Source organism: Lolium perenne, chromosome 3, assembly GCF_019359855.2.
Source record: "Lolium perenne isolate Kyuss_39 chromosome 3, Kyuss_2.0, whole genome shotgun sequence".
Taxonomy (NCBI): domain Eukaryota; kingdom Viridiplantae; phylum Streptophyta; class Magnoliopsida; order Poales; family Poaceae; genus Lolium; species Lolium perenne.
The window spans coordinates 227,616,041-227,642,257 of record NC_067246.2 but is presented as its reverse complement, the minus strand read 5'-3'; the positions used below and the strand labels follow the sequence as shown (position 1 = coordinate 227,642,257).

The window sequence follows — 26,217 nt, the reverse complement described above, 5'->3', positions numbered from 1 at the left end:
TATTAAACATCGACAACTCAACACGAATAGTTTATTCATAGAAAGTTCGACACATAGACGCTACACTCTACAGTAGATTAAACCACACTGCACCGCGTTTGGCAGTTTCCCCCCAAAAAAATGCCTCTCCGCCGCCGAGATGCCACCACAACATCGTGTCCGGAGCAACGACGGTTTCTAGGCGATGCGTCGCGAGCAGGAGCGACAAGTCCCGTGGCGTAAGCTACGCTGAGGGCAGCCATCGGCGTAGCTCCTCGGGCAAGGTCTGCCTCGGCAGAGCCACGTGGGCCGTCGGCATAGACACGGCCTTTGGCGTAGCTGTGATACGCCGACGATGGCCATCGGCGTAGGCCACGTTGTGGAGGGAAAATTTTCAACCTCTACGTCAAGGATGGCCGTCGGCGTAGTTAAAAAAAGAGGAGAATGCTATGCCGAGGGTGACCGTCGGCGTAGCCTTGACGCCGTGACAGCGCCATCATGGCCTAAGTTTGGTGGGCCGTATGCGCAGGCCTACGCCGGCGGCCAGCGATCTGCCGAGGGTAGCCATCGGCATAACGTTTCCTACGCCGAGGGCATCGCTACGCCGACGACCCTTTTGGCGGGCTGACTTGGAGGCCCGTACACCGACAGTCGCGACTTTTGGCCGTCGGCGTATGAGGGTGACCATCGGCGCAGTGAATCAACTGGTGAGTGTAGCGGCTATGTAACAACTATCCGTGTCGAGTTGTCAAAGTTTGAATTTCATTTGAAGTTTTGGAAAAAAATCAGGTGATATAAAAACTGAAAAATTAAAAAATATGTGATATATAATTGCTCGGGTGATATATATTATTCATCTGTTGAGGATGCTCATACGGTAGAAGAAGTTGGTTCGGCTGCTCTAGCCCGACCCCATTTTTTCTTCGGCCATGTAACCTTAAAGGTGAACCTGCTTTGTCAAATTTGTTATTAAACTTTGTAATTTGATCATTAGAGCTCCATGTAATCGATAACATGTAAAGTTACTGGTCTGTGCAAAAACCAAATCGTAGTCACTGGTTTGCGCAACTTTTGCACGAAGAGTTGCTTGTATATGCAATTACCTCTCCAGGCTAGTGATGGAAGTCCACTTGGTGCGTGTACCTTGATTCACGTCACCTGCTCTCATGGCCAGATCGAAACCGCAGCGAGTCAACCTGACTAGATCCACCACGAGTGACTTACGTCAATCGCGCTGCTGAAAGCCACATCTACCCCATTAGAATACGCAAATATCAGTCTTTACTATTGTGAGATGCGCAAGGACAATATTCTCAAGCTTTTTCTGCATCCAATCTAACGCAGAGTCAGTTTATTCTAGCTTTTTCTGGATCCAATCTAACGCAGAGTCAGTTCATTCGCAGCAATTAGCTTCCACTACAAAGATACTCCCTCCGATAAGGAAATATTGACACGAGTGGTGCCCAAGACTAGCTTATATACATGCATATGCCAGCCTCGATTAAGGATGATCTGAGTACATCTATATACTATATAGCAACCTAAAACCAGACATCCCAGATAACATCTGACCATATCACGCAACAGAACAAGCGAGATCAGTAACGTTTTAAAGAAGTGTTTTGCTACAGAAGAAACAACTCAATCAATGACATCATGAAGAAGCCACACCAGTCGAGAATAAACTGACCAAATTCATCAACGCAAATTCATCACAAGCAATCTCAATAGGTCCAACTAGAAGCTAACAGTACAATGTTTCCCGATACACCAATAGTCTGGCTACCGAGAAATACAGCTCTACTGTGTTTGCAGAGCATAGAGATTTGAGTCACACAGAAAGTTAAATAAGCTCACAAGCACCTTAAGGGTACAAGTCTAGGTTTAACATCAGACGACAGAACCAATGTTCTAAATGGACAGATAACTAAGATACCTAGAGCTACCACAGGATTGGGTTGCACAAATTACATAATTCAAGCCCTTGGAGTGCAGCTGGCCAAGTGAGACTTGAAGTTCTCCAGCTCTGAAAGAACCTCTTCCTCCGGGCGGTAGATCAGATCACTCATACGCCATATCTGTATCAGTACAAAATTAATAAAAATTATCAAGCCTGGTATCAAACAAACAACAAAACCAATGTAACTGTTACACTATTTAAACATATTACTGAAATCAAGGTTAAAAGAGCACTCACTAAGGCTTAAACATCCCCACAAAGAGATAGTTCAACACTGTTAGCTCAACAGGTCCAGATCATGACAGTGCAGATTAATCATATACATATTTAAACTATTATGAGATGGGAGTTCTGTATCCAAACTATAATATATTTCCAATCATAAGCAGAAACAACTCTATTTATCGCCCGTACAAAAGGTATTATAATATCTAGTGCATTTAGAACATTCAGCTAGTTTCCTATGGAAGTACACTTCTATATAGACTGAATTACACCACAACTGCACACTAAGTACCTGCAAAGTTCCACCTCCACCAGTGCTCTCGCCATCATCAGAAACACTCACAATGGTCCAAGGATCTGATGAGTTCCAGTGGAAGTCTACAATCTTGTCCCTAGCAAGGTGAACAGTAAAAAGGATTGTTACGGAACAAGGATAAAATGATTATTATTGAACAATGGAAGTGCAGCATCAAACTCCGATATAACATGGCTTACGCATGTAATTACTTTCAAGTTTTAATAGACTGAGGACCTCTACTCAATGAAGGATATGGTCCAAATCAATTTGAAAGGCACTAATGACATGAGCTCCGACTAAGCCCTAAAAATGAAATGACGATGCAATGGAACTCTTCTAAATCCAATCAGATTTTTGGAAGTGCACAGTTACCCATACAAATCATGGGTACATACAGCTCTAAGAGCATAAAGTACATATCCCTATTTTTTGCCCAAATGTCTTGGCTACAATGGTAATGTAGACAGATTCATGTGTTTCCTACCCATGCTTCTCAGATCTATACAAATTCAAAACTGCACATTCATCTGTCAGTCCAAATTAGACACCCATGATTGATTTAAGTCTCAGGCTTATGAACTTATTTTCTCTAGACAAATTTTAACTAAAAATGCAGTCATTCATGAAGATTCTAGTAAAAAGTAGGTCATCCTACAAGAGAAACATTTTTCCAATTGCTTCAGCATAACCAATCAAAGAGAAAGAAAGGGAATTTTGAGTCTTATATATACCTATGACCTGCATGTTGGAAGAAAAGTCCGCCAGGTGAATTGGGATTTTTCTTCTTCCCAACCTAAAGCACAAGAACATATGTATCAGTCTCGAGACTAACACAGGACTACATGAGAGAGCAAGAACTGTTTAATGAACTCCTTCGCCAACAGTTCTGCCTGATTATCTCAGAAGAGACAAAATAGTAGTGTGTAAACATGTACCTTGTCGTGATCCCACACATTTAAGAAACCATCTTCTGCAGAGCTTCCAAACACAGATGCTTTGTCAGGAGACCACTGGAAAGCACAAGGTCAGAATTATTAACAAAGCTACTGAAATATCATGAACAGTCACCATATGTCCATATCCACACTAAAAGAACATATAGGTGACCAAAAGATTTACTATACATGCCTGAACACAAAGCACAGCAGCTTTATGGCCCTCGAATTTGTGAATTGGAGAACCAGCTCCTCCTCCAGGACCCAAATTTCGGCGGTCCCACATACGGACTGAGTTATCAGCAGAACTAAATATAAGAAGAAACCACCTTAGTTCGAATTTGTAAACAATAAACAAATGTAGATGAAAGCTCAACATCAAATACATCTGAACTAACTAAAGATCTCATCACAGATTATACATAACTAAGGCATTTGGGTCACCATACCCAGTTAAGATATAATTAACATCATGGAGATTCCAATCGACACAATGAACATCTCCACCATGAGCTTTCTCAACCTGAATAATAAGAAAATGGTTTCAAAATTAAGATCTTGCACTCATTGAGAAGAAAGAGATACAGCCTCATTAGAATCAGATAAATAAAATGTTGTTAAACCCAAATGTTGTTGGCCAGAACGACAGTACTATCTAATAAACCAGTTCTATAATCACAACTTGTGCAACCAGAGACAAATTGTGTTGGCCAAGTTAAACAAAAAATGCGAACATGTTAAAAGAAGCAGAATGAAAAAACATAAGAACGATAACACTGGGTAAATATTAGGCTGATGTGGCAAAGACAGAGCATGTTCAGTTCTCTGCCCACACTCGCTTAGCCTTGAGAGGCAATGGTGAGTTGGGCTTGCGCAACAAAACCAACCATGCCAAAATGAATGAAACAGTGCAAGGCATCATTGACAATTACAAACTGCTTTGCTTATCAACCATCGATTCAACTTAACAATGATAACAGGATTGGATTGAAACACATATCTCAAACTTCTGCACAAAATGTTGTTAGCCCCATTCCTTTTTGAAGTTGTTGCACTAAACGTTGTTGGTCTAAGATAGAGAAGAGTGTCACCTTAACAGCTGGGCTGGTACCAGTCCGAGCATCCCAAAGAATAAGACAAGCATCATCACCGACACTACAGAACTCCTGTGCACTTTATTAAAAAAAAAAGAGAACCATAAAGATCATAGTATCAAATGTACGGGCAGACATCAAACCAGCAGCTCACAATGACAGCTATTACTTATGTACCATTGAAAACCATGTTAACAAAATAAAAAAATAACCATGTGATACCTTAATGGAAAACAAGAAAAATAGTGTAGCCTATTTACCTTGAAGGGCAGAACTGAACATCTTCAACAGTGCTATCATGCCCGTGGAATACACCTCGAGGATCAACTTTAGGACTATCCTTTTCGTTTGCAGTTTTACTATGCTTGCTGCCTGATGCCCCTGGGGAAGTCTCACTTTTTGAAGAATCTCCAAGTCCAGATATGTGATCTTGGATGCTCCACCAGACCACTGACTTGTCCTTTCCTATTTAAAAATTGCACGTAAATCAAAGCTCAAGATATCACATCAGCTTGCTCAAATAAATACAAGGAAAGGAACTGATGTTCTCCTTAGTCCCTTTGATCCTTTGAACTAAACAAGAGAACGTTAGCCTTTTAGGTCCCTAAAATTTTCAGGATGATCCTAAGGTCCAGACTCAGATTAGATACCAATTAGATCGTGCAGTTATCACATTGGCTGATTGGTGATTATTTTTCGTGATTCCATTGGATGATCCTAGGTTATCATGCCGTCTCCCTTTGCCAGCTAAACCGGGACAGGACTTATCTTAACTCAGATGTACATGCTCTAATGGAATCGAAAGTACTGTTCTCCAGTTGATGGGCACAAGTGAAGAAACACAACCGTGTATTCTCTGCAAAAAAATGACAGCTGGCCTACTGTCCTTTACTCAACATGGAGAACACAGCCAACATGGACAAAGAGAAGACATCTGAACATAAACTGTGATATCAAATCATAACATCTAAAAAATTCTTGGGCTGTTGTTTGTTAGGGACATACAAAGAAGTGAATGTAGAGTGAGGGAGGAAAAGAACCTAACACAAGAGACATTTTATTTCAGTGAACAAAATTACCAGAGGACAGCTACACACATACTTAGGATGTGGGTGCCATTGCAGTTGATTATGGTAATCTTGCTTTCTCAACTAGCTTTTGCCTATTTTATCGTTTGGCTAAACAACTTTTTCCAGCTTTTGTGGCTAATTTTTTCCCATTATATTATAAAATAAATTCTGCAGCCAAAACAGAGATACTTGAATAAATCCGAAAAGGGACAGAAGATACAGGCATATTACAAGAAAGAATTTTGCTAACCTCCTGAGAGCACATATGGTTCCGCTGGACACATGGCAAGGGCAAACTCAGCATTTTCCTCGTGTCCTCTTAATATCTGGGAATCAGTCAAAGCTATTAAGCACTATGTATGAAGAGAAAATATCCAGTAGAAACCACTCTCATGGCAAAAACTACATGGAAATTTTGTGCATAAGTTTCAAAACAATCTCAAGAAAATATAAATATTGAGGTGCTGATGTTCTATAAACTTGTAAAATTTGAATATCAAACTCAGTCAGAGTCAGGGATTATGAAAAAGAGAAATAGAGGAAAAAATGATGGACAGTGGAAATCACTGACCATGCACAATTTGTTCTTTCCATCCCTTCCAAAATCCAAATGCAATTGAGTTTGAACTTAAAATCTACATTTTTATAGAACATCATTGCGCCTACACAATGTATATATTTGAAGATTTTTTTCACATACACTTGTTTCCACAGTTTTCACCATTAGTTTGGTTTCTGCCGGATATTTTCACAATACAACAAAAAAAACTCCTTTTTACTAAATGCTACTACGCGTGTCCCCGCTGTGGACATCCTATTAGGATTTTTGCATGAGTTAAGAATAAAAATAAGAAAACATACCAAATCAGGGATATTAGGGATATTATCATTATCCGTGCTGTTCACATCGTATTATGATTTCTCCAAAGTCCATCACGCAGAAATGCAACTTTCAACATATCAAAATGACACGACACAATTGAAATTAAGAGAGCATACCAAATCAGGGCGAGAATCAGTTGCTCCTAAGACGGCATGTCTATTTGGCTGAGCCTCAACATCCCAAATAAGCACCTGCACACGAACGTAGAAAGCTTAAATTCATAAAATGTCACTGGAATAGTAGACACCATTGACTCTTTCACATGAACTAAGCAACAGTTTAAAGGCCTGAATGTACATCTGGACTGTCCGTATGAGTGGCGATGATCCTGCTGTCCTGTGGAAGCTCCCTGATGCGGTTAACCTGGATATAAAATAAAGAAGCCAGAATAATACATCAGCTATTGAGTTTACACATAAAGCAACACGTCGTGAAGAGTATAAAGCTAGGCATGCAAGCTAAAACACAAGATTTGAAAGACCAACTAGGAAAAACAGAAAGATTAGCATCAGAGAACATGAAATTTAACAAATGAAGTAACTGATATAAATAAGAAGAGAAATAATCAAGGCAAAGGAAAAATATAGTAAGAAACATGCAAGCAACTTAGATAGAATATAATTGCAACCACAGATTAAATAAAGAATAGCAGCAACTGTGACAAAAACAAAATAGTCTTACCTCTCCAGGATGAATGATAGTCTTGTACTTCTTTACAAAAGGTGATCGTGCTTCCTCATTGAACTGCAGTACAAAACAGACATCTGGTCAGCTCCATTGCAAAGCAATTAATGATCAGTATGAAAAAATCTTAATTCAGGCTCTTTCAAGCATGTGAATGTTAATATGCTCCATATGCAGACGAAATCTGAGGAAACCCCATAATTGAACTATTATACATAGGCACACAGCACTTTGGTAGGTCTAAATTAAACAATTCAACAGATGTAGGATGGATCTCTGTGCTACCCCGGTTTGACATACACCTCAGGACTCTAAAAGGATAGCCCATGTGGCCCACGTCCTCGCATCCACCACAACGGATCATCAAGGTCCTCCATGGCAAAGCCTCCTCTGCCATGTGCCTCCTAGCCACATGAAGATATGGAGGATAGTCCCCAAGGCTTAGCGCGAATGTTCTCTTGAGATATTCAAGAGATTCAGCACTTGGCCATGCTCACTTTCTTCTCCCCATGTGCTTCCATGACTCCCAGCCACATGAAGATGTGGAGGATAGTCCCCAAGGCTCACCGTGAATGTTCTCTTTAGATATTCAAGAGATTCATCACTTGGCCATGCTCACTTTCTTCTCTCGCTTGAGTCCTCTAATGACTTTGTAGACCTTGAACCAAACACGGTTGCCTCTCAAACATTGTCTTATACAGCCATACCTATGACAATATCTCGATTTAATATTACGACTAGACTCGAGTCAAATAGAGATGTTCCAACTGAGAGAGAAATAGTGCTGAAACAGCTGATACATAAGCGTAACTGTACCAGCTAAGAGTCTGTGTAGCAAAGATTAATTACCAACTGCGTGAAGGAACTGAGAAAGAAAAAAGGCTGATCTATACTGAAAAATCACGATATCTGCACTGACAAACTGAAAATGTAACTGAAAACCAAAGAACACTGAATAACCTGTGAGATGTGTTCTGCAGCTGCAACCCGTGGCTTGACAACTTCACAGTTTGCAATGACCAGGGTGTTAGGGACACTTCCGTCGGTCTGAAACCAATTGGTGATTAAACAAATGCTTAGTTAGATTCAAATAAAAAAATATCACTGTGTAAAAGAGAGCCTAAGAATCAGTTGCAGATGCTAAAAAAACTGATTGTGGAAACAAACACTCACCTGCTCTGACAGGTAAAGGCGCTGACGGTTCTTGTAGGTAGCCTGCTCGAACTGAGGACCCCACCTGTTCCCAATCAAACCAAGAGATCAGCAAATCTTTAGTTGCAGAACCACTATTGGAAGCCAAAAACGCTGAGCAATTAAACCAGCATTGATTTCAAACAGAATGCCACTGATTTGTGATGATTGCTTTTAGCTGTACCCGGCGGTGAGTAGGAATGCACCACAAAACCGATGCTCATAGAGTATTTTATCAGCATCATGTTAAATCACTCTAATAGGAAAAAAAAAGCAACCAGATTGAAGGGATGGATGGCACCAGCAGGAGCCACCACATCGAAACAATTCACTGAAGCGAGCATTACATCGACACACAAGCTCCAAATCCCCATCTCAAACAGTGGCACGCCACAAAAACCCCAGACCCAAAAACCCTAGGACGATACTACAATAACTCAACCCCATAATTCACGCCCTGCTCGCCATACTAGCCCAGGCGCTGACCACGGCACGGATCTGGAGCCACAGCCACCGCAGGCTGCACATGCACAAGGCAAAACCCTAGAAACGGTCCCGTGGCCCCAAAACCCTAACCCCCAAATGAATCTACTGGAGAAAACGGCTGCGGCCGCTGAACGGTGGAAATGGAGAAGGCTGGGGAGAGGGGAGGAGGCGAGGATTACCGGCAGGAGAGGGAGGGCCAGACGAGGTTGTGGTTGGCGAACCAGTCGTAGAGGACGGGGATGAGCGACTTCCACTGCGCGTACCGCTCGTCCACCGCCGCCCTGGACCCGCCCTTCTCCTTCATCTCCGCGCCGCTGGTGGCCGCCGCCGGCGACTGCTCCGGGCCTCTCTCTCTCTCGCTCGCTCTGTGTGGGAGGGGAGGAGCTCGTCTCTGGGCTGTTCCTGTCTGCCTCCCGCTCTGCTCGCAGTGTCCCCCGGGTGGCAGTAAAGTAGAGAGTATCCTAGGTTGGGGGTGAACTGGAAAATGATAACATCTGCGCTGCGCGTGGGCTGAGCGCTTCTGTGTTTGGGCTCGTGGGTACATGGAACGTCAGTGGACTTTGTAGGCTTCAGTAATCTGGGCTCCTTTCGTAGCAGATCTTCTAGTGGGCCTTTTCTTTGTTTGTTTTAGGAATTTCTCAACCCGTTTCTCCGGGGAAAGGAAAATTTTGCCTCACTCTTCTGCAAAGAAACACTTGCGTGTATGGGTGGGAAGATACTCTACGGGTGTGTTTGGTAGCCCGAGGAGCTCAGAAAATCTCATCTCAGCTGAGATAAACAGCCTATCAAGTGATTGGTAGCCCGGGTCGGTCCATCTTAGCAGTGCCCGACTCACCCGGAAAAGAGCTCTCAGCCAGGCCGGGATGAGAAGCTCGAATCGAGCTTCGCAAGTCGCCCGGGCTGGCCTCATCCCGCAAAGTACTGTCGCCCGGTTCGGCCCCACGCGCGAGCAACCCCCAGACCCCCACCCCTCTCCTCATTTGCCCCCAACCTGAAGTCCTCCGCCTAAAGCTTCACGGGCCGCGCCTGGAGCGCCGGCTGATGTCTACTTCCCCCTCCTTTTCCTGTAGACAGTGTTGGGCCTCCAAGAGCAGAGGTTTGTAGAACAGCAGCAAGTTTTCCCTTAAGTGGATCACCCAAGGTTTATCGAACTCAGGGAGGAAGAGGTCAAAGATATCCCTCTTATGCAACCCTGCAACCACAAAGCAAGAAGTCTCTTGTGTCCCCAACACACCTAATAGGTGCACTAGTTCGGCGAAGAGATAGTGAAATACAGGTGGTATGAATATATATGAGCAGTAGCAACGGTGCCAGAAAATAGCTTCTTTGGCGTGTAGTTGATGGTGGTAGTATTGCAAAGATAGTAACGCAAAGAAAACAAGAACAAGCGATAGTAACTCAGCGGTATTTAGGAACAAGGCCTAGGGATTATACTTTCACTAGTGGACACTCTCAACATTGATCACATAATGTAATAGATAAATGCATTCTCGACACTCTTGTTGGATGATGAACGCATTGCGTAGGATTACACGAACCCTCAATGCCGGAGTTAACAAGCTCCACAATTTGTTCATATTTAAGTAACCTTATAGTGTAAGATAGATCAACATAACCAGATAGATCACATCAATACCATCATAATGATAATTAACTCCACAATCTACAAGAGATCATGATCATAGCCTACGACAAGAACCACACGGTGCACACACTAGTCACCTTTACACACGTGCAGGAGGAATAGAACTACTTTAATAACATCACTAGAGTAGCACATAGATGAATTTTGATACAAAACTCATATTAATCTCAATCATGTAAAGCAGCTCATTAGATCATTGTATTGAAGTACATGGAGAGAGATTAACCACATAGCTAAGTGCACCCCGAGCCTCGATGGAGAACTACTCCCTCCTCATGGGAGTAGCAGCGGTGATGAAGATGGCGGTGGAGATGGCGGCGGTGTCGATGGAGAAGCCTTCCGGGGCACTTCCCCGTCCGGCGAGTGCGGAGCAGAGTTCTGTCCCCGAATTGGAGTTTCGCGACGGTGGCGGCGCCCACAGGAGTCTTTACGGAGTTTCGTCAATTGGTATCGAAGTTTTAGGTCACGGCGGCTTAAATAGGCGAAGAATCGGAGTCGGAAGGTCTCTGGGGGCCCACACTATAGGGGCGCGGCCCCCCCCCCGGCCGCGCCGGGTGTGGTGTGGGGCCCCAGGCTCCCCTCCGGTCCTTCCGGGTGTTCGGATGCTTCCGATGAAAATAGGAACTTGGGCGTTGATTTCGTCCGATTCCGAGAATATTTCGTTACTAGGATTTACGAAACCAAAAACAGCAGAAAACAAAGCGGCCTCTCGGCATCTCGTCAATAGGTTAGTTCCGGAAAACGCATAAAAATGATATAAAGTGTGAACAAAACATGTTGGTATTGTCATAAAACAAGCATGGAACATCGGAAATTATAGATACGTTGGAGACGTATCAGCATCCCCAAGCTTAGTTCCTACTCGTCCTCGAGTAGGTAAACGATAAAAGATAATTTCTGAGGTGACATGCTACCAACATAATCTTAATCATACCATTGTAAAGCATATGAGATGAATGCAGCGATTCGAAACAATGTAAATGCAATGAGTAAACAATTGAATCATATAGCAAAGACTTTTCATGAATAGTACTTTCAAGACAAGAATCAATAAGTCTTGCATAAGAGTTACTCATAAAGCAATAAATTCTTAGTAAAGGCATTGAAGCAACACAATGGAAGATTAAGTTTCAGCGGTTGCTTTCAACTTGTAACATGTATATCTCATGGATAGTTGTCAATGCAAAGCAATATAACAAGTGCAATAAGCAAGTATATAAGAATCAATGCACAGTTAATACAAGTGTTTGCTTCTAAGATAGAGAGAAATGGGTAAACTGACTCAACATAAAAGTAGAAGAAAGGCCCTTCGCAGAGGGAAGCATTGATTGCTATATTTGTGCTAGAGCTTTTATTTTGAAAACAAGAAACAATTTTGTCAACGGTAGTAATAAAGCATATGTATCATGTAAATTATATCTTACAAGTTGCAAGCCTCATGCATAGTATACTAATAGTGCCCGCACCTTGTCCTAATTAGCTTGGACTACCGGATCATCACAATGCACATGTTTTAACCAAGTGTCACAAAGGGGTACCTCTATGCCGCCTGTACAAAGGTCTAAGGAGAAAGCTCGCATTGGATTTCTCGCTATTGATTATTCTCAACTTAGACATCCATACCGGGACAACATAGACAACAGATAATGGACTCCTCTTTTATGCATAAGCATGTAACAACAATTAATAATTTTCTCATATGAGATTGAGGATATATGTCCAAAACTGAAACTTCCACCATGGATCATGGCTTTAGTTAGCGGCCCAATGTTCTTCTCTAACAATATGCATGCTTAACCATAGGGTGGTAGATCTCTCTTACTTCAGACAAGACGGACATGCATAGCAACTCACATGAAATTCAACAATGAATAGTTGATGGCGTCCCCAGTGAACATGGTTATCGCACAACAAGCAACTTAATAAGAGATAAAGTGCATAATTACATATTCAATACCACAATAGTTTTTAAGCTATTTGTCCCATGAGCTATATATTGCAAAGGTGAATGATGGAATTTTAAAGGTAGCACTCAAGCAATTTACTTTGGAATGGCGGAAAATACCATGTAGTAGGTAGGTATGGTGGACACAAATGGCATAGTGGTTGGCTCAAGTATTTTGGATGCATGAGAAGTATTCCCTCTCGATACAAGGTTTAGGCTAGTAAGGCTTATTTGAAACAAACACAAGGATGAACCGGTGCAGCAAAACTCACATAAATGACATATTGTAAACATTATAAGACTCTACACCGTCTTCCTTGTTGTTCAAACTCAATACTAGAAATTATCTAGACCTTAGAGAGACCAAATATGCAAACCAAATTTTAGCATGCTCTATGTATTTCTTCATTAATGGGTGCAAAGCATATGATGCAAGAGCTTAATCATGAGCACAACAATTGCCAAGTATCACATTACCCAAGACATTAATAGCAATTACTACATGTATCATTTTCCAAATCCAACCATATAATAATTTAACGAAGCAGTTTCAACCTTCGCCATGAATATTATGAGCTAAGAACACATGTGTTCATACGAACCAGCGGAGCGTGTCTCTCTCCCACACAAGCATTTATTCAAACACAAACAAAAACAAAAGCATACAGATGCTCCAAGTAAAGCACATAAGATGTGACCGAATAAAAATATAGTTTCAAGAGAAGGAACCTGATAATTTGTCGATGAAGAAGGGGATGCCTTGGGCATCCCCAAGCTTAGACGCTTGAGTCTTCTTGAAATATGCAGGGATGAACCACCGGGGCATCCCCAAGCTTAGAGCTTTCACTCTTCTTGATCATAGTATATCATCCTCCTTTCTTGACCCTTGAAAACTTCCTCCACACCAAACTCGAAACAACTCATTAGAGGGTTAGTGCACAATAAAAATTAACATATTCAGAGGTGACACAATCATTCTTAACACTTCTGGACATTGCATAATGCTACTGGACATTAATGGATCAAAGAAATTCATCCAACATAGCAAAAGAGGCAATGCGAAATAAAAGGCAGAATCTGTCAAAACAGAACAGTTCGTATTGACGAATTTTAAAATGGCACCAGACTTGCTCAAATGAAAATGCTCAAATTGAATTAAAGTTGCGTACATATCTGAGGATCATGCACGTAAATTGGCTTAATTTTCTGAGCTACCTACAGGGAGGTAGACCCAGATTCGTGACAGCAAAGAAATCTGGAACTGCGCAGTAATCCAAATCTAGTACTTACTTTACTATCAAAGACTTTACTTGGCACAACAAAACACAAAACTAAGATAAGGAGAGGTTGCTACAGTAGTAAACAACTTCCAAGACACAAATATAAAACAAAGTACTGTAGCAAAATAACACATGGGTTATCTCCCAAGAAGTTCTTTCTTTATAGCCATTAAGATGGGCTCAAGTAGTTTTAATGATGCACTCATATGAAATAGTATTTGAAGCAAAAGAGAGCATCAAGAGGCAAATTCAAAACACATTTAAGTCTAACATGCTTCCTATGCAAAGGAATCTTGTAAATAAACAAGTTCATGAAGAGCAAAGTAACAAGCATAGGAAGATAAAACAAGTGTAGCTTCAAAAATTTCAGCACATAGAGAGGTATTTTAGTAACATGAAAATTTCTACAACCATATTTTCCTCTCTCATAATAACTTTCAGTAGCAACATTAGCAAACTCAACAATATAACTATCACATAAAGCATTCTTATCATGAGTCTCATGCATAAAATTATTACTCTCCACATAGGCATAATCAATTTTATTAGTTGTAGTGGGAGCAAATTCAACAAAGTAGCTATCATTATTATTCTCATCAAGTGTAGGAGGCATAGTATAATCACAACAAAATTTACTCTCCATAGTAGGTGGCACCAAAAGACCACTATCATTATAATCATCATAAATAGGAGGCAAAGTATCATCAAAGAAAATTTTCTCCTCAATGCTTGGGGGACTAAAAATATCATGCTCATCAAAGCCAGCTTCCCCAAGCTTAGAATTTTCCATATCATTAGCAACAATGGTGTTCAAAGCGTTCATACTAATATCATTGCTACTAGCATGCAAATAAGATTCCATGGGTTTTTTAATTTTCGCATTAAACCATTCATGTCTTGACTCGGAAATAGAATAAAAAGCTCACAGATGTTGTCCATTATGCCTTACTAGTGTAAACAAGAAACAAAAAGATGCAATTGCAGGATCTAAAGGAAATAGCTTCGAGCACAAACACAATGGCGCCGGAAAAAGTACTTTACCCAGGAACCGGAGTATGAGTGCCTTTTACCTTTCCTCCCAGCAACGGCGCCGGAAAAGTGCTTGATGTCTACTTCCCCTCCTTTTCCTGTAGACGGTGTTGGGCCTCCAAGAGCGAGAGGTTTGTAGAACAGCAGCAAGTTTTCCCTTAAGTGGATCACCCAAGGTTTATCGAACTCAGGAGGAAGAGGTCAAAGATATCCCTCTTATGCAACCCCGCAACCACAAAGCAAGAAGTCTCTTGTGTCCCCAACACACCTAATAGGTGCACTAGTTCGAGCGAAGAGATAGTGAAATACGGGTGGTATGAATATATATGAGCGGTAGCAACGGTGCCGGAAAATAGCTTTTGGCGTGTAGTTGATGGTGGTAGTATTGCGACGATAGTAACGCAAAGAAACGATAAACAAGCGGTAGTAACTCGGCAGTATTTAGGAACAAGGCCTAGGGATTATACTTTCACTAGTGGACACTCTCCACATTGATCACCTACGAGAATATATAACTGCATACTCTACACTCTTGTTGGATGATGAACGCATTGCGTAGGATTACACGAACCCTCAATGCCGGAGTTAACAAGCTCCACAATTTGTTCATATTTAAGTAACCTTATAGTGTAAGATAGATCAACATAACCAGATAGATCACATCAATACCATCATAATGATAATTAACTCCACAATCTACAAGAGATCATGATCATAGCCTACGACAAGAACCACACGGTGCACACACTAGTCACCTATACACACGTGCAGGAGGAATAGAACTACTTTAATAACATCACTAGAGTAGCACATAGATGAATTGTGATACAAAACTCATATGAATCTCAATCATGTAAAGCAGCTCATGAGATCATTGTATTGAAGTACATGGAGAGAGATTAACCACATAGCTACCGGTACATGACCCGAGCCTCGATGGAGAACTACTCCCTCCTCATGGGAGTAGCAATGGTGATGAAGATGGCGGTGGAGATGGCAGCGGTGTCGATGGAGAAGCCTTCCGGGGCACTTCCCCGTCCCGGCAGGTGCCGGAACAGTTCTGTCCCCGAATTGGAGTTTCGCGACGGTGGCGGCGCCCGGAGTCTTTCTCGGAGTTTCGTCAATTGGTATCGAAGTTTTAGGTCACGACGGCTTAAATAGGCGAAGAATCGGAGTCGGAAGGTCTGCAGGGGGCCCACACTATAGGCGTGGCCCCCCTGGCCGCGCCGGGGTGTGGTGTGGGGCCCCAGGGCTCCCCTCTGGTCCTTCCGGGTGTTACGGATGCTTCCGATGAAAATAGGAACTTGGGCGTTGATTTCGTCCGATTCCGAGAATATTTCGTTACTAGGATTTCTGAAACCAAAAACAGTAGAAAACGACAGCGGCCTCTCGGCATCTCGTCAATAGGTTAGTTAGGAAAACGCATAAAAATGATATAAAGTGTGAACAAAACATGTTGGTATTGTCATAAAACAAGCATGGAACATCGGAAATTATAGATACGTTGGAGACGTATCACCGGCCGCCGCCTCTCCTCCTACCGAACGCCGGTCGCCGCCACCTCCTCCTACCGAACGCCGGCCGCCGCCCTCGTCGGCGCGATTCGTCGGTCGTGTCTCCGCAGACACGCGGCCAACGCTGCCCGCCGCCGCTCAGCGCGACGCCCGCCGCCTCCCAAGGTCGCCCAGCATCGCCGGCTTCACTGCACCGCCCAGAGCCGCCGCCTCCTCCGAGCAGCATCAACGGCCGCGCCAGCGCCTCATCATCACGCGACGGCGGACCTCCAGATCCGCCTCCTCCGAGCAGCATCAACGGCCGAGGCCGAGTTGAGGCTCCTCTGTCGTCGCTCCTCGCGACGGCCGCCTTCCGCCTCTCCCGTCGGCCGCCCTCCTCCCGTGTCCTCAGCAACCCGCGCCGTGTCGACCAGCAACGGCCGCGCCGCCGACGACCAGCAACGGCTGCGTCGCCACTGAGCAGCAGCGGCGGCACGGAGCAGCAGCAACGGGTGCCCTCTTGATCTCCCGCGAAGCAGCAGCAACGGGCGCACCACCGCCCACCGGCGCGCCGCCCACCGTCTGCCACCTCGCGCCTCCGGCGCTCCACCGCTTGCCGCCGGTGCTCCACCGCCCACTGCTGTGTTCTCCAGATAGAGGGACCCGATTGCTTTTTTTAATCTTAGTTTGGGTCTTTTGTGTAAAATTTTGGACTGGTCTGTAATTTCTAATGTTTTGAGCCAGTCTCAACCCAGAGATGCTGCCAAACAATGTATTGACTCGGATTCTCTCAACACAAGCAGGCTACCAAACACACCACAAAATCTCAAGACAGCTTGTATGAGGTGAGATATCTCAAGTGGGAGAGTAAATTCGAGGTGATACGGGCTACCAAACACACCCTACATCTTTTATTTTGATGCCCAAAAGCTCAGGAGATCTGGATGCAACTAGGGATTTCAAATATTATTGAAGACGATATGCAAGTCGATAGAGCGGGTTCAGTTGTCCTACAAAACATATTCTCAAGAGAGAGTACCTCTTGGCTCCTGGGTATGATCATATTAAGCTAAAGGACGTCATTTCTGTCGCATGCTGGTATATGTGGTGGTTGAGGCAAAAAAAATCTCCTAATGAAGATGTTCCCCCCTTGTCGTGATAGGCCAAACCTTTCATAATAGATAGGCCAAACCTTTCATATTGTTGTTCTTACTCAATGGTTGGACTATGCATAATGTTTTAGAGCGTTTTGCCGTGATTCCAACGAGCCCAAGATCATCGAAATCGGAGTCCAAATAAAAAAGTTGTCGCATTTTCGACGTCTGGGTTGGCAGGCCGGGTGCTGCCGCCGAGTAGGTCGGCAGCCTAGCCGGCCTGCCGGGCTCAGATCCAGGTTGCTCGATTGTTGCCCCAAACGGTCATATTTTGAGGGACTATATGATACGTCTCCGACGTATCGATAATTTTTTATGTTCCATGCCACATTATTGATGATATCTACATGTTTTATGCATACTTTATGTCATATTTATGCATTTTCCGGCACTAACCTATTAACGAGATGCCGAAGAGCCAGTTGTTGTTTTCTGCTGTTTTTGGTTTCAGAAATCCTAGTAAGGAAATATTCTCGGAATTGGACGAAATCAACGCCCAGGGGCCTATTTTCACACGAAGCTTCCAGAAGACCGGAGAGCTGACGAAGTGGGGCCACGAGGCGGCGCCACGCTAGGGCGGCGCGGCCCAAGCCCTGGCCGCGCCGACCTACTGTGTGGGCCCCTCGTGACGCCCCTTGACCTGCCCTTCCGCCTACAAATAGCCTTCGTCGCGAAACCCCCGATGCAGAGAGCCACGATACGGAAAACCTTCCAGAGACGCCGCCGCCGCCAATCCCATCTCGGGGGATTCAGGAGATCGCCTCCGGCACCCTGCCGGAGAGGGGAATCATCTCCCGGAGGACTCTACACCGCCATGATCGCCTCCGGAGTGATGAGTGAGTAGTCTACCCCTGGACTATGGGTCCATAGCAGTAGCTAGATGGTTGTCTTCTCCTTATGTGCTTCATTGTCGGATCTTGTGAGCTGCCGAACATGATCAAGATCATCTATCTGTAATGCTATATGTTGTGTTTGTTGGGATCCGATGAATAGAGAATACTATGTTATGTTGATTATCAATTTATATCTATGTGTTGTTTATGATCTTGCATGCTCTCCGTTATTAGTAGAGGCTCTGGCCAAGTTTTTGCTAGTAACTCCAAGAGGGAGTATTTATGCTCGATAGTGGGTTCATGTCTCCGTGAATCTGGGGGAGTGAGAGAAACCTCTAAGATTATGGATGTGATGTTGCCACTAGGGATAAAACATTGATGCTATGTCCGAGGATGTAGTTATTGATTACATTACGCACCATACTTAATGCAATTGTCTGTTGTTTTCAACTTAATACTGGAAGGGGTTCGGATGATAACCTGAAGGTGGACTTTTTAGGCATAGATGCATGCTGGATAGCGGTCTATGTACTTTGTCGTAATGCCCAATTAAATCTCACAATACTCATCATATCATGTATGTGCATGGTCATGCCCTCTTTATTTGTCAATTGCCCAACTGTAATTTGTTCACCCAACATGCTATTTATCTTATGGGAGAGACACCTCTAGTGAACTGTGGACCCCGGTCCATTCTTTACATCTGAAATACAATCTACTGCAATAATTGTTCTACTGTTCTCTGCAAACAATCATCATCCACACTATACATCTAATCCTTTGTTACAGCAAGCCGGTGAGATTGACAACCTCACTGTTTCGTTGGGGCAAAGTACTTTGGTTGTGTTGTGAAGGTTCCACGTTGGCGCCGGAATCCCTGGTGTTGCGCCGCACTACATCTCGCCGCTATCAACCTTCAACGTGCTTCTTGGCTCCTACTGGTTCGATAAACCTTGGTTTCATACTGAGGGAAAACTTGCCGCTGTACGCATCACACCTTCCTATTGGGGTTCCCAACGGACGCGTGCTGTACGCGTGTCAAGCAGATTTTCTGGCGCCGTTGCCGGGGAGATCAAGACACGCTGCAAGGGGAGTCTCCACATCCCAATCTCTTTACTTTGTTTTTGTCTTGCTTTACTTTATTTACTACTTTGTTTGCTGCACTAAAACAAAACACAAAAAAATTAGTTGCTAGTTTTACTTTATTTACTGTTTTGCACTCTATATCAAAAACACAAAAAAAATTAGTTACTTGCATTTACTTATTTCAACATGTTTCCTCCTAAGTTCACCCTAAAAGACATACCGGTAGGACGTGGGTCTATAATTGGGAGAGATAATATAGAAGAATTTTTCACTCATGTTAGTACCGTTGAAGATTTTGAAGATAGACACTTGGTAGAACTTGCTCCTACTTTTGAAATTGCTGCTGCTTCTTTAGTTCGTATGTTGGAAACTAAATTTGTTAATCTCAATCCTATAATCCAACACATGTTTCTTACACTCGGTGATATGGAAGAAGGGGAAAAGAAATATTTTGTTTTAGAAACCCTTCTTAAAGAATTTGGTGGTGTAGCAAGAGAGGCTAGAAAGGTCTTTATTAAATATAAGATGCTTGGCTCTTATACCAATTTTGTTAGTATCCTTGAAAAGATGGACATGGAGAGAGTAAGTTACACTAATAATATTAATGATGGTGGGGAAATTAAGACAACAATACCTTGTAAGCTCCTGGGAATGAGTGACGCTCTAGAAAATAACTATGGTTGGCTTGTACCTGAAAATTTGTTTGACGAGGATAGCAAACCTAAGAATAATGAAAAGGGAGCCTCTGAAACTCACATAGATAAGATAAAATGCATAGTTGAGAAAACTCCTAACACCAATTTTGATGTTTTACCTCTTGATAATACTTGATACACACTTTCTGCGCCTAGCTGAAAGGCGTTAAAGAAAAGCGCTTATGGGAGACAACCCATGTTTTTACTACAGTACCTTTATTTTATATTTGAGTCTTGGAAGTTGTTTACTACTTTAGCAACCTCTCCTTATCTTAGTTTTGTGCATTGTTGTGCCAAGTAAAGTCGTTGATAGTAAGGCTCATACTAGATTTGGATTACTGCGCAGAAACAGATTTCTTTGCTGTCACGAATCTGGGCCAAATTCTCTGTAGGTAACTCAGAAAATTATGCCAATTTACGTGAGTGATCCTCAGATATGTATGCAACTTTCATTCAATTTGAGCATTTTCATTTGAGCAAGTCTGGTTCCTCAATAAAATTCGTCTTTACGAACTGTTCTGTTTTGACAGATTCTGCCTTTTATTTCGCATTGCCTGTTTTGCTATGCTTGATGGATTTTTCGATTCCATTGACTTTCAGTAGCTTTGTGCAATGTCCAGAAGTGTTAAGAATGATTATGTCACCTCTGAAAATGTAAATTTTGATTGTGCACTAACCCTCTAATGGGTTGTTTTGAGTTTGGTGTGGAGGAAGTTTTCAAGGATCAAGAGAGGGAGATGATACAACATGATCAAGGAGAGTGAAAGCTCTAAGCTTGGGTATGCCCCGGTGGTTCACCCCTGCATATATCAAGAAGACTCAAGCGTCTAAGCTTGGGGATGCCCAAGGCATCCCCTTCTTCATCGACAATATTATCAGGTTCCTCCCCTAAAACTATATTTTTATTCCATCACATCTTATGTGCTTTGCTTGGAGCGTCTGTTTGTTTTTGTTTTTGTTTTGTTTGAATAAAATGGATCCTAGCATTCTTTGTGTGGGAGAGAGACACGCTCCGCTGTTGCATATGGACAAGTATGTCCTTAGGCTTTACTCATAGTATTCATGGCGAAAGTTTCTTCTTCGTTAAATTGTTATATGGTTGGAATTAGAAAATGTTACATGTAGTAATTACTAAAATGTCTTGGATAATGTGATACTTGGAAATTGTTGTGCTCATGTTTAAGCTCTTGCATCATATACTTTTCACCTATTAATGAAGAAATACATAGAGCTTGCTAAAATTTGGTTTGCATATTTGGTCTCTCTAAAGTCTAGATAATTTCTAGTATTGAGTTTGAACAACAAGGAAGACGGTGTAGAGTCTTATAATGTTTACAATATGTCTTTTATGTGAGTTTTGCTGCACCGCTTCATCCTTGTGTTTGTTTCAAATAGCCTTGCTAGCCTAAACCTTGTATCGAGAGGGAATACTTCTCATGCATCCAAAATACTTGAGCCAACCACTATGCCATTTGTGTCCACCATACCTACCTACTACATGGTATTTCTCCGCCATTCCAAAGTAAATTGCTTGAGTGCTACCTTTAAAATTTCTATCCTCTACCTTTACAATATATAGCTCATGGGACAAATAGCTTAAAAACTATTGTGGTATTGAATATGTACTTATGCACTTTATCTCTTATTAAGTTGCTTGTTGTGCGATAATCATGTTCCTGGGGACGCCATCAACTACTCTTTGTTGAATATCATGTGAGTTGCTATGCATGTTCGTCTTGTCTGAAGTAAGGGAGATTTACCACTAAAATGGTTAGAGCATGCATAATGTTAGAGAAGAACATTGGGCCGCTAACTAAAGCCATGAATCATGGTGGAAGTTTCAGTTTTGGACATATATCCTCAATCTCATATGAGAAAATTAATTGTTGCTACATGCTTATGCATATAAGAGGAGTCCATTATCTGTTGTCTATGTTGTCCCGGTATGGATGTCTAAGTTGAGAATAATCAATAGCGAGAAATCCAATGCGAGCTTTCTCCTTAGACCTTTGTACAGGCGGCATAGAGGTACCCCTTTGTGACACTTGGTTAAAACATGTGCATTGCGATAATCCCGGTAATCCAAGCTAATTAGGACAAGGTGCGGGCACTATTAGTATACTATGCATGAGGCTTGCAACTTGTAAGATATAATTTACATAACACATATGCTTTATTACTACCGTTGACAAAATTGTTTCTTGTTTTCAAAACCAAAGCTCTAGCACAAATATAGCAATCGATGCTTTCCTCTTTGAAGGACCTTTCTTTTACTTTTATGTTGAGCCAAGTTCACCTATCTCTCTCCACCTCAAGAAGCAAACACTTGTGTGAACTGTGCATTGATTCCTACATACTTGCATATTGCACTTGTTATATTACTTTACATTGACAATATCCATGAGATATACATGTTATAAGTTGAAAGCAACCGCTGAAACTTCATCTTCCTTTGTGTTGCTTCAATTCCTTTACTTTGAATTATTGCTTTATGAGTTAACTCTTATGCAAGACTTATTGATGCTTGTCTTGAAAGTACTATTCATGAAAAGTCTTTGCTATATGATTCGGTTGTTTACTCATGTCATTTACATTGTTTGGATCGCTGCATTCATTACATATGCTTACAATAGTATGATCAAGGTTATGATGGCATGTCACTCCAGAAATTATCTTTGTTATCGTTTACTCGCTTCGGGACGAGCGTAAACTAAGCTTGGGGATGCTGATACGTCTCCGACGTATCGATAATTTCTTATGTTCCATGCCACATTATTGATGATATCTACATGTTTTATGCATACTTTATGTCATATTTATGCATTTTCCGGCACTAACCTATTAACGAGATGCCGAAGAGCCGATTCTTTGTTTCTGCTGTTTTTGGTTTCAGAAATCCTAGTAAGGAAATATTCTCGGAATTGGACGAAATCAACGCCCAGGGGCCTATTTTCACACGAAGCTTCCAGAAGACCGGAGAGCTGACGAAGTGGGGCCACGAGGCGGCGCCACTCTAGGGCGGCGCGGCCCAAGCCCTGGTCGCGCCGACCTACTGTGTGGGCCCCTCGTGACGCCCCTTGACCTGCCCTTCCGCCTACAAATAGCCTTCGTCGCGAAACCCCCAGTACCGAGAGCCACGATACGGAAAACCTTCCAGAGACGCCGCCGCCGCCAATCCCATCTCGGGGGATTCAGGAGATCGCCTCCGGCACCCTGCCGGAGAGGGGAATCATCTCCCGGAGGACTCTACACCGCCATGGTCGCCTCCGGAGTGATGAGTGAGTAGTCTACCCCTGGACTATGGGTCCATAGCAGTAGCTAGATGGTTGTCTTCTCCTTATGTGCTTCATTGTCGGATCTTGTGAGCTGCCGAACATGATCAAGATCATCTATCTGTAATGCTATATGTTGTGTTTGTTGGGATCCGATGAATAGAGAATACTATGTTATGTTGATTATCAATTTATATCTATGTGTTGTTTATGATCTTGCATGCTCTCCGTTATTAGTAGAGGCTCTGGTCAAGTTTTTGCTAGTAACTCCAAGAGGGAGTGTTTATGCTCGATAGTGGGTTCATGTCTCCGTGAATCTGGGGGAGTGAGAGAAACCTCTAAGATTATGGATGTGTTGTTGCCACTAGGGATAAAACATTGATGCTATGTCCGAGGATGTAGTTATTGATTACATTACGCACCATACTTAATGCAATTGTCTGTTGTTTTCAACTTAATACTGGAAGGGGTTCGGATGATAACCTGAAGGTGGACTTTTTAGGCATAGATGCATGCTGGATAGCGGTCTATGTACTTTGTCGTAATGCCCAATTAAATCTCACAATACTCATCATATCATGTATGTGCATGGTCATGCCCTCTTTATTTGTCAATTGCCCAACTGTAATTTGTTCACCCAACATGCTATTTATCTTATGGGAGAGACACCTCTACTGAACTGTGGACCCCGGTCCATTCTTTACATCTGAAATACAATCTACTGCAATAATTGTTCTACTGTTCTCTGCAAACAATCATCATCCACACTATACATCTAATCCTTTGTTACAGCAAGCCGGTGAGATTGACAACCTCACTGTTTCGTTGGGGCAAAGTACTTTGGTTGTGTTGTGCAGGTTCCACGTTGGCGCCGGAATCCCTGGTGTTGCGCCGCACTACATCTCGCCGCCATCAACCTTCAACATGCTTCTTGGCTCCTACTGGTTCGATAAACCTTGGTTTCATACTGAGGGAAAACTTGCCGCTGTACGCATCACACCTTCCTCTTGGGGTTCCCAACGGACGCGTGCTGTACGCATGTCACTATAAAAGAGGTCTTCTTCCCCATTGTTCTAGGAGTTCTTTGACACGTTTTCGACCACCATTCTTGACCTTTTTGAGCTTGCTTTCCCACCCATGCCTCCCATGATTCTTGCATATTCTTGAGGGATTTGAAAAAGCGGATCTAGATCTACAACCTTCACCAATCAATTCCTCCTCTAAGTGAGGGGAACCCTTGGGATCTAGATCTTAGATTCATTTGTTGATTTCCACCCTTGTTCTTCCTCTTTAGTTCTTCCATAGCTAAGAGTCTGTGTATACCAAGTGCGTGAAGGAACTGAGAAGGAAAAGAGGCTGATCTATAGATGCATCTGAAAAATCACACTATCTGCACTGACAAACTGAAAACCAAAGAACATTGAATAACCTGTGAGATGTGTTCTGCAGCTGCAACCCGTGGCTTGACAACTTCACAGTTTGCAATGACCAGGGTGTTAGGGACACTTCCATCGGTCTGAAACCAATTGGTGATTAAAAAATGCTTAGTTAGATTCAAATAAAAAAAATATCATTGTGTAAAAGAGAGCCTAAGAATCAGTTGCAGATGCTAAAAAAACTGATTGTGGAAACACTTCACCTGCTCTGACAGGTAAAGGCGCTGACGGTTCTTGTAGGTAGCCTGCTCGAACTGAGGACCCCACCTGTTCCCAATCAAACCAAGAGATCAGCAGATCTTTAGTTGCAGAACCACTATTGGAAGCCAAAAATGCTGAGCAATTAAACCAGCATTGATTTCAAACAGAATGCCACTGATTTGTGATGATTGCTTTTAGCTGTACCCCGCGGTGAGTAGGAATGCACCACAAAACCAATGCTCATAAAGTATTTTAATAAAATCACATTTCATCACTCTAGTGGTAGATAAAAAACGGCAACCAGATTTACAAGATGGATGGCACCAGCAGGAGCCACGACATCCAAACAATTCACTGAAGCAAGCATTGCATCGACACCCAAGCTCCAAATCCCCATCTCAGACAGTGGCACGCCACAAAATCCCAGACCCAAAAACCCTAGGACACTACTAGTACAACTCAACCCCATAATTCACCCCCTGCTCGCCATACTAGCCCAGGCACTAACCATGCCACGGATCTGGAGCCACAGCCACCGTAGGCTGCACATGCACAAGGCAAAACCCTAGAAACGGTCCCGTGACCCCAAAACCCTAACCCCCCAAATGAATCTACTGGAGACAACGGCTACGACCGCTGAACGGTGGAAATGGAGGAGGCTGGGGAGAGGGGAGGGTGGAGGAGGAGACGGGGATTACCGGCAGGAGAGGGAGGGCCAGACGAGGTTGTGGTTCGCGAACCAGTCGTAGAGGACGGGGATGAGCGACTTCCACTGCGCGTACCGCTCGTCCACCGCCGCCCTCGACCCGCCCTTCTCCTTCATCTCCGCGCCGCTGGTGGCCGCCGCCGGCGACTGCTCCGGGCCTCTCTCGCGCGCTCTGTGTGGGAGGGGAGGAGCTCGTCTCTGGGCTGTTCCTGTCTGCCTCCCGCTCTGCTCGCAGTGTCCCCCGGGTGCCAGTAAAGTAGAGTATCCTAGGTTGGGGGTGAACTGGAAAATGGTAACATCTGCGCTGCGCGTGGGCTGAGCCCTTCTGTGTTTGGGCTCGTGGGTACATGGAAAGACAGTGGACTTTGTAGGCTTCAGTAATCTGGGCTCCTTTCCTAGCAGATCTTCTAGTGGGCCTTTTCTTTCTTGGTTTTAGGAATTTCTCAACCCGTAAAATTTGCTTCACTCTTCTCAAAAGAATAGTTGCATCCTCAAGCATAAAAGTTGCACGCAAAAAATGGGGTGCGATGGTTTGGTGGCGGTAAAACTTGATATGAGCAAAACCTACGATAGGGTGGAGTGGGACTTCCTTGAGGAATGATGGAGAAGATGGGTTTTGCGGCGCAATGGGTGCATG

The 26,217-nt window shown here is 43.2% G+C and overlaps 1 protein-coding gene across 2 annotated transcripts; it reads right to left on the bottom strand.

The window, feature by feature from the left end:
• Positions 1-1,656: 1,656 nt before the first annotated feature.
• Positions 1,657-25,895, bottom strand: LOC127343564 (WD-40 repeat-containing protein MSI4). Of its 2 annotated transcripts, none has more exons than XM_051369703.2 (15): positions 25,573-25,895; positions 24,877-24,940; positions 24,667-24,753; positions 7,126-7,188; positions 6,742-6,807; positions 6,561-6,635; positions 5,812-5,887; positions 4,752-4,956; positions 4,489-4,570; positions 3,847-3,920; positions 3,591-3,705; positions 3,398-3,472; positions 3,194-3,255; positions 2,457-2,556; positions 1,657-2,057 (listed from the first exon to the last, which is right to left on the bottom strand). In XM_051369703.2, the coding sequence occupies exons 1-15, from the start codon at positions 25,695-25,697 to the stop codon at positions 1,956-1,958; spliced, it is 1,371 nt and encodes a 456-aa protein (XP_051225663.1). In that variant the 5' UTR covers positions 25,698-25,895; the 3' UTR covers positions 1,657-1,955. The 2 variants fall into 2 exon arrangements, with proteins under 2 accessions (XP_051225663.1, XP_051225660.1); XM_051369700.2 differs by lacking the exons at positions 24,667-24,753; positions 24,877-24,940; positions 25,573-25,895 and adding exons at positions 8,089-8,175; positions 8,302-8,365; positions 8,985-9,253.
• Between the last annotated feature and the right edge of the window lie 322 nt (positions 25,896-26,217).

Coding starts and splice junctions, on each gene's coding strand:
- LOC127343564 (XM_051369703.2), bottom strand. CDS start 25,697: ATGAAGGAGAAGGGCGGGTCGAGGGCGGCGGTGGACGAGCGGTACGCG. Junction 5,888..6,560: donor CTGATTCTCGCCCTGATTTG/GTATGCTCTCTT, acceptor ACTGATTCCCAG/ATATTAAGAGGACACGAGGA. Junction 2,058..2,456: donor GTGGAGGTGGAACTTTGCAG/GTACTTAGTGTG, acceptor GTACTGATACAG/ATATGGCGTATGAGTGATCT.